Source organism: Mastomys coucha, unplaced genomic scaffold (assembly GCF_008632895.1).
Source record: "Mastomys coucha isolate ucsf_1 unplaced genomic scaffold, UCSF_Mcou_1 pScaffold22, whole genome shotgun sequence".
NCBI classification, from domain to species: Eukaryota; Metazoa; Chordata; class Mammalia; order Rodentia; family Muridae; genus Mastomys; species Mastomys coucha.
The window spans coordinates 248,616,831-248,628,013 of NW_022196905.1; the positions used below are offsets into that span (position 1 = coordinate 248,616,831).

Sequence of the window (11,183 nt, forward strand, 5' to 3'; positions counted from 1 at the left end):
CATGTGTATAGTAGAGGATTGCAGGTTCGATCAGCAATAGGAGGAGAGGGCCTCGGCCTTGTGAAGGAAAAGAATTATTAAAAGAAGGTTTTTTACTTCCTTCAGACGCAAGTTACTAGTAGACCGCGTCTCGGCCTCTCCAGGTACCAGTCTCTCGCGCGTTGCAGAAAGCGGCTGTGACGTGGTGGAAGTAATTCCTTCCCGTGCCCCGGAACCCACGGGGGGAAACTACTAAAGTTCCTCTGGGATCAAGTAGAATTTTATATGAACATAATGGATGGAGAGGAGAAAACCTATGGTGGCTGTGAAGGCCCTGATGCTATGTATGTGAAATTAATATCTTCTGATGGTCATGAATTTATTGTAAAAAGAGAACATGCATTAACATCAGGAACAATAAAGGCCATGTTGAGTGGTCCAGGTCAGTTTGCGGAGAATGAAACCAACGAGGTCAATTTTAGAGAGATCCCCTCACATGTGCTATCCAAAGTGTGCATATATTTTACCTACAAAGTCCGCTATACTAACAGCTCCACTGAAATTCCTGAATTCCCAATTGCACCTGAAATTGCACTGGAACTGCTGATGGCCGCAAACTTCCTAGATTGTTAAATAAAATAAATTATAATAAACTGTTAATTTTTTTCAGTAAAAAAAAAAAAAAGGTTTTTGTTATACCGACCTCAGACTTCTCCACAATAAGTTAATGTTACCAAGGAAATGACTAGAGTTTTAATAGGAATTGTGATGCATGGATTTTATAGCCAGCCATAATATCCTCTGAGAAGAAGATGCTCTTTAGATGCAAGGAACAATTGAGCATTCATCACAGCCAGTAAAATTCAGAAAACAGAAGCTGGGAATGTAGCTCAGGGTAGCAATGCATGAAGACTGCAGTTGAGTCCCCAGCACCCAAAAGGAAAGGCCAAGTAAAAAGTAGTATGCTGCTCAGCCTCTTTTCCCTTTTTGTTCATTTTTGAGATTGTATTTTAACTACATTTCTCCTTTCCCTTCTCCCCCAAGCCCTCCCATAGACCCATCACCTGTCTCTCCTTTAATCCATGGCCTCTTTTCTCATCAGCTGTTATTGCATATGTATACTTGTATGTGCATATATATCCCCAAATATGACCTGTTTAGCCTACATGCTGTCCTTGTCCGACTCACATTTGGGCAGTCATGTTGGTGAGACTTTATGCGTGCAGCGTCTAGCATGGCTAAGAGATAGTCTCACCGCAAAGTCCCTGATCCTCCGGCTTTTACAGTCTTTCTGCCCCATGTTTTACAATGCTCCCGAAGCCATAGGTGCAGGAGTATTTTGTATATGTATCCACTGAGGGCAGGCTCCACAACACTGCATACTGATTGGTTGTGGTTTTCTGTACTGGTCTACACCTGTGGCATCCAGAAGTTTCCTTGATGAGGTCCACTCCATTTTTAGAAGTCAGGCATCAATAATAACTGATTAACATTTAGCCATCATTTTTATTGAGAAAAGATCATGGTAGTTATGTACCACATGCTATATTAATAATATATATTATCACATACATTCATTCCACCCTCTTCAGTACAGGCAGGAGGGAGGTACTATCGTTACCCCACTTTACAGATATAGAAACTAAGGTCATACAACTAGGAACTAGGAGAACCCAAATCCTTCAAATACAAGCATCCTGACTCCAGAATCTTTCTTCTTGTGATTAAGTCCCTCCCTTACAGGAGAAAAAAAATGTCTTCTGGTTTAAGATTTGTTTTTATTTTTAATCATACACACACACACACACACACACACACACACACACACACACAAGTGCTGGTGGACCCAAAGCCTACAGACAGTCTCAGATCTCCTGGAACTGGAGTGACAGGTGGTTGTACACACTCACCATGGGTGCTCGATACTTAGTTTGAATCCTCTGCAAGAGCAAATGAATGTTCTTAACCACAGGCCTTCTCTCTAGGCCCCTATCTTCAGTTTTGTAAAGTTCATAATATTTTTAATAAGATCATATAATGAAATCCTATTTTTATAGAATCCAACCCTTTACTCGTCATGCCTATAACAAACATTTACCAAAAATATTAACCCTGAGAAACAGCATGGTCAAGGATCTCTAATTCAATTTTTCTGCTTTTCCATAAAAATTTTAGATTTAGTAGATGTGCCTAATTGCTACAAAATCTTGCTTCTCGAAACAATTTAGAATCAATCTTCAAAGACAGATTCTCAGTGATGTTGGAGACTTCTTATCTAAATGGTACCCAGGTGCATGTGTGCTGGATGTAGGTGGCCATGGAAAGGCAGGGATGACTCTGAGAAAGGGCTAGACAGTGAGATGCTTCTGCTCTGCCTCTCTCTCCTCTCTCCCCCATCCTTCCCATCCATCCCTCTTTCCCCCCACTCTCTCTGTGTCTCTCTCACACACATGTACACACACACACACACACACACACACACACATATGCAGGAGCACAGGCACACATACATGCACAAGCACATGCACAAACACACACACACACACACACACACACTTGTAGCTATCTAGGTGTCTGTGTTAATGGTCCAACAGTGTATCTGGGCTGAATATTTTATAAGGAAATGAGGTTTATTTGGGTTCAGAGTTCTGCAGGTCAAGAGTGTGATGCTATGGCCCCATCCTGCTTCAAGTGATGGCAGTGAGGCAAGAGGATAAGTGTGGAAGAATGGCATGAGAGGCAGCCTTGCTCTGTAACAACCCACTCTTATGGCAACTAACCTTGCCTCCTCAGAAAAGGGCTCACTCTTAGACTCCATCCCCAATAACCATCAAATCTCAACATGAGTTGAAAGAGAGAGAAACAGTTTTAAACCCAACCAATAACTGCTAATTATTGAAAGCTATGTGTTTTTTAAAATATGTATGGATGAATATGTGTGTATATAAAGCTTAGATGCATGTATTTTGACTCTCCTGTATTGTGTATCATGTCAGACTTTCAAAGTGCAAATTTCATAACTGGGGCCTGAAGAGACAGCTCAGCAGTTAAGAGTACTGACTGCTCTTCCAGAGTCCCTGCCTGAGTTCAATTCCCAGCAACCACATGGTAGCTCACAACCATCTGTAATGGGATCTGATGCCCTCTTCTGGAGTGTCTGAAGACAACAACAGTGTATTCAAATACATAAAATAAATAAATATGTAAAAAAAAAAAAGAGTTGGTAACTTCATATTATCTTGTTTACAGCCTATAAAACTGGAAGTTGATGAAGAGAAACACCTCCTCGTCATGTTTGATCCCTCCTACAGAAGCGACCTGAACAACTGGGTAGCAGAAGAGGTTCTGTCCATTAAGTATCTAGAACACCCCCAGGTGGACAATCTGGGCCTGCGTGGAGAAGTGCACTACCCCAACCTCAGCTTTGAGGTGATGGATGTGGATTTTGGCTGCATCCTGAACGACACCGAGGTCATTCGCTACATCATGATCACCAACTGCAGCCCCTTGGTTGTGAAATTCCGCTGGTTCTTCCTGGTGAACGATGATGAAAATCAAATCAGGTGCGCCCCACCCCCCTGCTCCTGTCCTGTCCCTCCCCACCACCATCCCGCAGACCTGTTCTGCTCACTTAATCCCTTTGTAGCTTTCCTCTGGGTCAACCGTGCTCTTTGTACTAGCCTTTCATGAGTATCTTCAGTCTGATAAGTCATCACTGATTGGAAAGAACAGAATCTAAAACTCAATTTCCAAACAGAAAAGTGAACCTATTTTTGAAAACCCTATCACCCGCAAAGGTAAGAAGGACTATTTGAATGTTTACTTCCTGTTGGAATCTAGTGGCTAGCTCACTAAAAGTTCATCACCAAAAATGAAGTCATTGTGCTTTTTAGCTGATCATTTCATGGAAATGCTCTATAGCGGACTTCTAGAACATTGTTGTTTCTTACCTAACTGAAGCCTTATTTATGCCTGTTGGTACCCACTCTCCTCTCCCCAAACTTAGGTAACCACCATTCCCACTCTTTGACTTATGAATGTGATTATTTTTGATAAATCATAGGATGGCTGTTTATAAAAGAAAACTTGATAGCATTGATAAGATATGGAGAAACCAGAGCTCTGGGCCCAGGTGCCAGGACATCAAAATGATTTCATCACTGTGGAAAGCCGTATAGAGGCTCCTGAAGGAAGTCAAAAACTGGCTCTGGGATGTGGCTGAGTGATAAAACACCACACCACGTTCCGAGTTCTCCCTGTGTCGCTACATACTGTAGAATCCTTATCCATAAAAGTCAACTGATACTCTTCTCTGCTGTATGTAAATGCTCCATCTTATTTATACATTTGTCTTGGCATCTGGAGTGTTTAAAAATCTTATCTTCTGGGAACAGTGCTGCAGAGCTCCGCTCTCTCTGAGATCTTGATCCTAGTCTATCGCATGAAGATATAAGAGTGAGGTTGCAGGATCAAACAGTGGTTTGGTTTATTTTGTTTATTTTTACTGCCAGGGATGGAACCCAAAGTGCCATGAGTGCCACACAGTGCTTTAGCTCTGAGTTGCTTCTCTAGGTCTGTTCGTTTATTCTACAAAGCCTCTGCGCTCAGTTCTGTAACAGCTGCCCCATGGTGCGCCCTGGCAGGAGTGCGCTGTGCTCACCACACTAACTCTTGGTCTATGGAATAGCAGCCATGCTAAGTAAGAGGGGCTCTCTCACTGTGGTTGGGATTTACATTTCTATAGTGATTAATGATGTTGAAGGGTATGGATGCAACTGTTAGCTATGTGTACATTTTCATAGAGATGTCTATTGAGGACCTTAACCCATCTTTAAATGGGCTCGTTATTTTGTGCCTTGGGGATTTGGATTGTCTGTTGCAGGAATTATCTGCTGTGGAAATTAGCCCCTGGTCAGTCGTGTAGCTGGTGAGCTCTGGCCCTCTCCATAGTAGGCTTTTCAGCCTGTTCGCCTTTTCCTGTGCTGTCAGAGCCTTTTCAGTAGGGTGCAGCCCTGCTTATCTTTGCTTTTGTTTCATTGGCTACAGAGTTTTCTGTGTATGTGCATGTTCATGTGTCTACAGCTGTGTGTGCCCGTGTGTACAGGTGCTCGTGCATATGTATGCACATATGTGCACATGCATATGGAAGCCAGAGAACAACCTTGAATGCTATTCTTCCAGCACCACCCACCATGGTTTTTAAAATTAGTTTGTAATTTTTTCAATTAGCTTACAAGGAAAGGGAGAAATACTATTACAAGGAAAGGGAAAGTATATTATATTCTCAAAAAAGTATCGGCAATGGATAAATGTGGGAAAAGATGAGATTATATGATACTTTATATTCAAAAGAATTAGCTTCCAATAGGTTTCCAGATGGCATTTCCATACATACTTCATTTTGATTGGTTCCTCTTCTTCCTAACTCCTGCCCCTAGTCTCCCTGCCTTTTCCCCATTGTACCCTTACCCCACCTCCCTCCCTTCCAGCCTCTCTCTACTCCACTCCCGCTGATCTCTTTCCAGTTTCCCTGTTCCTAAACCTGTATTTTCTCCCACCTGGATATTCACATTTGTTAGAACAGAGCCTCAGACCCACAAATGAGATGGAGAATTCAGTGTTGTTTGTCTTCCTGAGCCTGGGTTATCTTGCTTAATATTGTGTTTTTCAGTTCTCTCCCTTTCCTTGCAAATCTCATCCTCTCATTCTCTTTAGAGCTGAATAAAATTCCATGTGTATGTGCATGCTCATGTGTGTGTGTGTGTGTGTGTATATGTGTGTGTGAGTGTGCATACATGTGTATATGAATGTACATGTATGTATGTATGTATTCATGCATATATGTATGTATGTGTACATGTATGTGTGTGTTGTGCACATGTATGTATGTATTATATGTGTGCATATGTGTGTATGTGCATATGTATGTGTGTGCATATGTGCATACATGTGTATGTGCACATGTGTGTGTGCTTGTGTATGTGTGTTCTGCATGTTTATTATCCATTCATCTGTTGATGGACATCTAGGGCTGTATCATTTCTTTGCTGCTATAAGAAAAGAACAGTAATGACCATGAATGTGCAAGATTCTCTGATAGGAGGTAATGCCCTTTGGGTATACCCAGGAGTGGTATAGCTGGATCCTAAGGTAGTTTGGTTGTGGGGTGGGGATGCAGGTGAAGCCTCTGCACTGGTGCATTTCCTACATCCGTGTCTAAGGCTTCCTTCCCAAGAGTCCTGTCAGCATTTGTCAGCATTTGGTTTCATGGTGTTCCCCACTCTCACTTGGATGACACGGAATCTCAAAGCATTTTTAAATGTTTGTTTGTCTTATCTGTAGGTGTGCCATGGGTATATGTATGTGCACCACGTGCACACAGATGCCTGCTGAGGCCAGGAAAGGACACCAGGTCCCCTAGAAGTGGAGTTATAGGCAGTTGTGAGCTACCATGTGGTGACTGGAGACTAAAGCACATTCCTCCAGGAGGGCAGCAAGCACTCTGAATAGCTAAGCCACATCTCCTGCCCTGTGAAGGTAGTCTTAGTTTGTATTTCCCTAGTGGAGAAAGATTTTGAACACTACTTAAAAAAGTTATTGGCCATTTGTACGTTTTCCTTTTTGAACACTGTCTCCTCAGATCATTGTCCCATTTATTGACTAGCAACTTTGTTTCTCTGGTGTCTGCCTTTTGCAGTTCTTTGTATATTCTGGACACACACAGCCTGAGTCAGGCTGAGACAGGCTGGGACAGGCTGAGACAGGCTGGGATAGGCTGTTCTGTCTACTTATTCCATTGATGGTTTGGATGCGTTTAGGCAGGGAAGGGAGTTGCTATGCAGAAGCCTTTTTTTTTTTCCTTCATACAGTCAGTCCCTTTGTCAACTCTTGGAGCAGTTGCCTGTGCTAGTGGGCTTCCATTCAGAAATCTGTGACCTAGACCCGTGCCTGCAGTATTAGTGTTTCAAGTTTCAAATTAACATCTATGATCCAGCTTGAACTGATGTTTTGTACAGGATGCAATATGGATCTAATTTCCCTCTTCTGTAGGCATCTGTGTCTTCTAAAATAGTCTCTCACTAGCCTGGAGCTTTCCAAAGAGGCTAGGCTGACTGGTCAGTGAGCCTCTGGAATGTTCCTCTTACTACCTTCCCTATGCTAGGATTAATACCGGGCTTTCTGTGTCTGATCCGTGTCTTCATGCTCATATGGCAAACACTTTACCAACTGATTTTTACTCCTCTTCCCCTATAGTTTTATGTTTCATTTTATTTATTCTTTGGGTGGTGTACATGCCATGGCATACATGTGGAAGTCAGGGTATAGCTTACAGGAGTCACTTCATTCCTTCTGTGTGAGTCCCAGGGATCAAACTCAGGTCATCAGGCTTAGCAGCAGATCCCTTTAACTGATGGGCCATCTTTTTGACCACTAAAGTTTTCCTAATAAGCATATCAAACCCAATAAATGGAGTTTGCACTGAGTGTGCAAGCCCATTGAGCTTCATATTGCTTGTTCTAATTATTTGAATGAGTGTGCAAGCCCATTGAACTTCATATTACTTGTTCTGAATGTTTGAATGGGTTTCTGTTCTAGTCCATATCTTCTTTATGTCTAGACATGCACAGAGTTAAAAAATAGTAGAAGGTGGTGAGGACCCATATGCATACTTCCTTCCTGCATGTTTTGACAGCTACGGAGGGTGCACAGCCACTCTAGTTGAAGAGACCTCTTATTATGTCCTTAGTGGCCTGTCAATGCTTCCAGTACATAATCCCCATCTTATACATGACAACGTCCCTTTTCTTGCCTGTGCTTGTTACCATAGTAACGATAGCTTGCTCTGGACGTCTTCTGTAGACATCTAGCAATGACCCAGTGTCTCATTGAAGCTGGCAGCCCAGTCCTGGGCCTGAGCCTTGGAGCCTACTCATTAAATGCCATGGACTGTTTGGGTTTGGAATAAAATTCTGTAGATGAACATTTAAAATAATTATGGAAAGAATCAGCCAACCTGACCTAATGCACTCTGCATACCAGATTTTGTGAAATTATTCCGATGTTGCACAGCTAAATGAGCTTATTCCATCTGGAAGCAAGGGCACGCCTTATTTATTTTTTACTTTTTGAGAGGCCATTTCCATAATTAAAATAATGACATTTTGAAAATGTACTTGGCCAGTGCTGAATATGATACATTTAATTTTTCATTGGTTCAAGCGTATATTTAGCCATTTTCTTTCACTCTTCAGTATCTTCCTGTCTCTTTATATAGAGTCTTTGCTTATAATTCATTTGTTCATTCAATCAAAGGGTTGATAAGTAATTCAGATGTGACATCAGGGATGTGAACATGAACAAGACCTGGGCCCTCCCCTGAGGCTAGTCAGAGAAGTAGATGTGGGAACCCTGGAAGACATACTGTAATGACAGGGTCTGAGGAAGGAGGTAACCATGCCCTGCAATGTCCCGTCCCAGAGCAGAAGCAGAGGAGCATTCTGAATCACAGGAGCTGGGCATGGATGTAAGCTGGACTTGTAAGTCACAGAGACCTGGACCTTGAGCAGAACTAAAAGGCAGAGCCAGAATCAGTCTAACTCCAGCCTGGCTTAAAGCAAATTCGTATAACACCATCACCACAGATGAGTTCTCTATCCTTCCGCTCTGCTCGCCATCAAGGATTGATGAGCTTTTCTCCCAGTCTCCAAATGGCTACCAGGGTTCCCAGGACTGTGCTCTTCCAGGTTCTAAATCCCTGGGGATTCACTCTGATCAGATCAATTCAGTCACATTTCCTGTTCCCTCTCCCAACCCAGATGATGTCATTACTTTCCCGGCCACAGACTTCACACCAAGGGCTGCTAGTTGTGACGTGTGCACCACTGAGGCTGAGGAAGCTGGGTATAGGGAGGGCCTTGAAAAAGAAAACCAGCCTAGGTGGAGAATGGGTTCGGAGAAGAGGCAACGCATAGATCTGCAGCACAGCAAGAGCTTGGCCTTCCTTGGATGGGAAGACACAGTGGAGGACAACATGTCTGCAGATGTGGACTAGTAGTTGTGTGTAACAGCTCAGTCTAGAGCAATGAGACGTGTGTTGTCATCAAGAGAGGAACAGAGTCAGAGGTGTTCCGAACAATGCCTTGATAACAGTAGCTGCTCCCCCTTTCCATATTCCCCTACTGTTCTTCCTGCCCCTCTACCCTTCCTTCTCAACTCTGCCAGTAACCACCCCCTCTTCTCAGTGGCTGAGCCTCCTAATAGCTTCAGCTCACCTCTGCTGCTGAGACTCTGGTCCCCTCTACCAAAGCTCTAACTTCACTGCTCTCTTGGTGTCTTCTCTTGGCTGTCTTCCATGAGGCCTCTCCTCCAGGGCTCCTTGTCCCAGCGAGGAGTGACATCACTATTCCCCAGGAAGGACCAGAATCCTCCTTGGTCCAAACCCCACCCACTGCATCAAACCCACCTGCTGTACCTTATAAAAGCCTCTTCTCCATCTCCACTGCTCTGACTATTTTATTCCCCGTCACCTGTGGTGTGGGTGGTTGTGGCAGCCCTTCCTGGGTCCTCTGCTTCCACACGTGCACCACAGTCTCACTAATGCTCAAAGTCCTAGTACAGAGCGTGTGCCTCCCCTGGCTTATGTCTGTAAGGATTCAGACTACCTGTGCTCCTTAGAATCAAGTATAACATACTTGGGGTGATATTCAGTGATCCTTGGCCCAGGCTGGTCCCTGCGTTCCTCCTAGTTGGTTTCCTCTCAATATACACCACAACATCATCTTTTGTTTCTTTAAATGTACTGGCTTCTGCCCCATCCAGATCTGTTCCTGCATGACTGTCCCCTCTGAGGCTTCTGCCCTGGGGAGAGCCCAGGCTGTGAGCCCTGGTACCTTGACTTTCTTAGTGTTCGTCACACCTGTACTTAAAGCTCAGCATCCATCCTTCCAGTCGGCTCTTAATCCCCATGAGGCTGGTCAGTGCATCCTCCCTGGTATCTCTGGAGCCCCAAAGCCTGGCAGTACCCTGAGCTAGTCAGCATCCCCTCCTGGTCATTGTGGCAGGAGGAAGATGGTTTTTGTGTAACTTGTTTAAGGATCTCTTCTGTCAGCTTCCTGGCACCCGTCAAATAGAAAAGCTCATGGCATAAATATCACATGTAACAGAACCAAAAATGCCACCTGCCCTTCAGAAAGTCTATGCGTGCACCATCAGAAAAAAAAAAAAAAAAACAGAAAAACACTGGTTAAAGGTCATTTATCAGACCTATCAATGCTAACCTTCCCTTTCCAGTTAGAATTCTTCTGAGCTTTGTGGCTGGCAAGAGGAATGAAAGCACAAATATGGGCCTTCTTTTCTTTTCTTTTCTTTTCTTTTCTTTTCTTTTCTTTTTTTTTTTTGTCCTGTATAGACAGTCCTGTATAGACAGGTATGAAGGTCACTAGATGCCCACTGGGTACATAGAGTGTGTGTGCAGATGTGTACAGGTGTGTATGCATGGTTTTATAAATAATTCTTACTCATTTAAAGTATCTCTCTTATTTGAGAATACATTTCCTTCTAAGTTAGCCCCCATGTCATACGTAAGAACAAAGAAAAAAATGTTTGGTGAGAGAGCTCAGGGCAGGAGAAAGTGCTTGCCAAGCAAACCTGATGAGCTCCAGGTGACACAGTGCCAGGAGAGAACCAAGTCCTGAAAGTTGTTCTCTGGCCTCCACATTCACGTGCACACACACCACTGCCACTCCCACCATCACCACTACTACCACCACCACCAATTATCATGGGTGATGTTGTTTTAAAAAATTAAAAATAAACCAAATGAGCAAAATGGACAAGTATGTTAAATAAGTACTCAGAATCAGGAAATACCAGTCACTGCATCAATCACATGCTGATCCCATGACAGTAATCTAGATTGCCTGTGGATAACGATAGCTCATCACATACATATAACAATATGTATATGTCCATCACACATATGCATATAACAAGGGTATTGTTAAGGGGCTGGGGTCTGCCTCCATCACTATCCCTGTGGTGATGAGTCTTTCATTGGGTGTGTCCCTTTGGGCTATCTGAACATCTCAACAAGAATAAAATGCTTCAGCAGGGCATATAAGAATGGATGGAGGACCTGGTGGTGGTGGCACACGCCTTTAATTCCAGCACTTGGGAGGCAGAGGCAGGCGGATTTCTGAGTTTGA

The 11,183-nt window shown here is 43.4% G+C and overlaps 1 protein-coding gene and 1 pseudogene across 5 annotated transcripts in view; both read left to right on the forward strand.

Annotated features, from left to right (window-relative positions):
• Hydin (HYDIN axonemal central pair apparatus protein) overlaps positions 1-11,183 on the forward strand; it is a 421,354-nt gene that overhangs the window by 247,595 nt on the left and 162,576 nt on the right. For all 5 annotated transcript variants that reach the window (XM_031341421.1, XM_031341424.1, XM_031341423.1 and 2 more), the window contains exon 23: positions 3,229-3,542. In XM_031341421.1, the coding sequence (XP_031197281.1) occupies positions 3,229-3,542 (314 nt within the window). The remainder of the gene's footprint in view (positions 1-3,228; positions 3,543-11,183) is intronic.
• On the forward strand, positions 115-636 carry LOC116070172 (annotated as a pseudogene).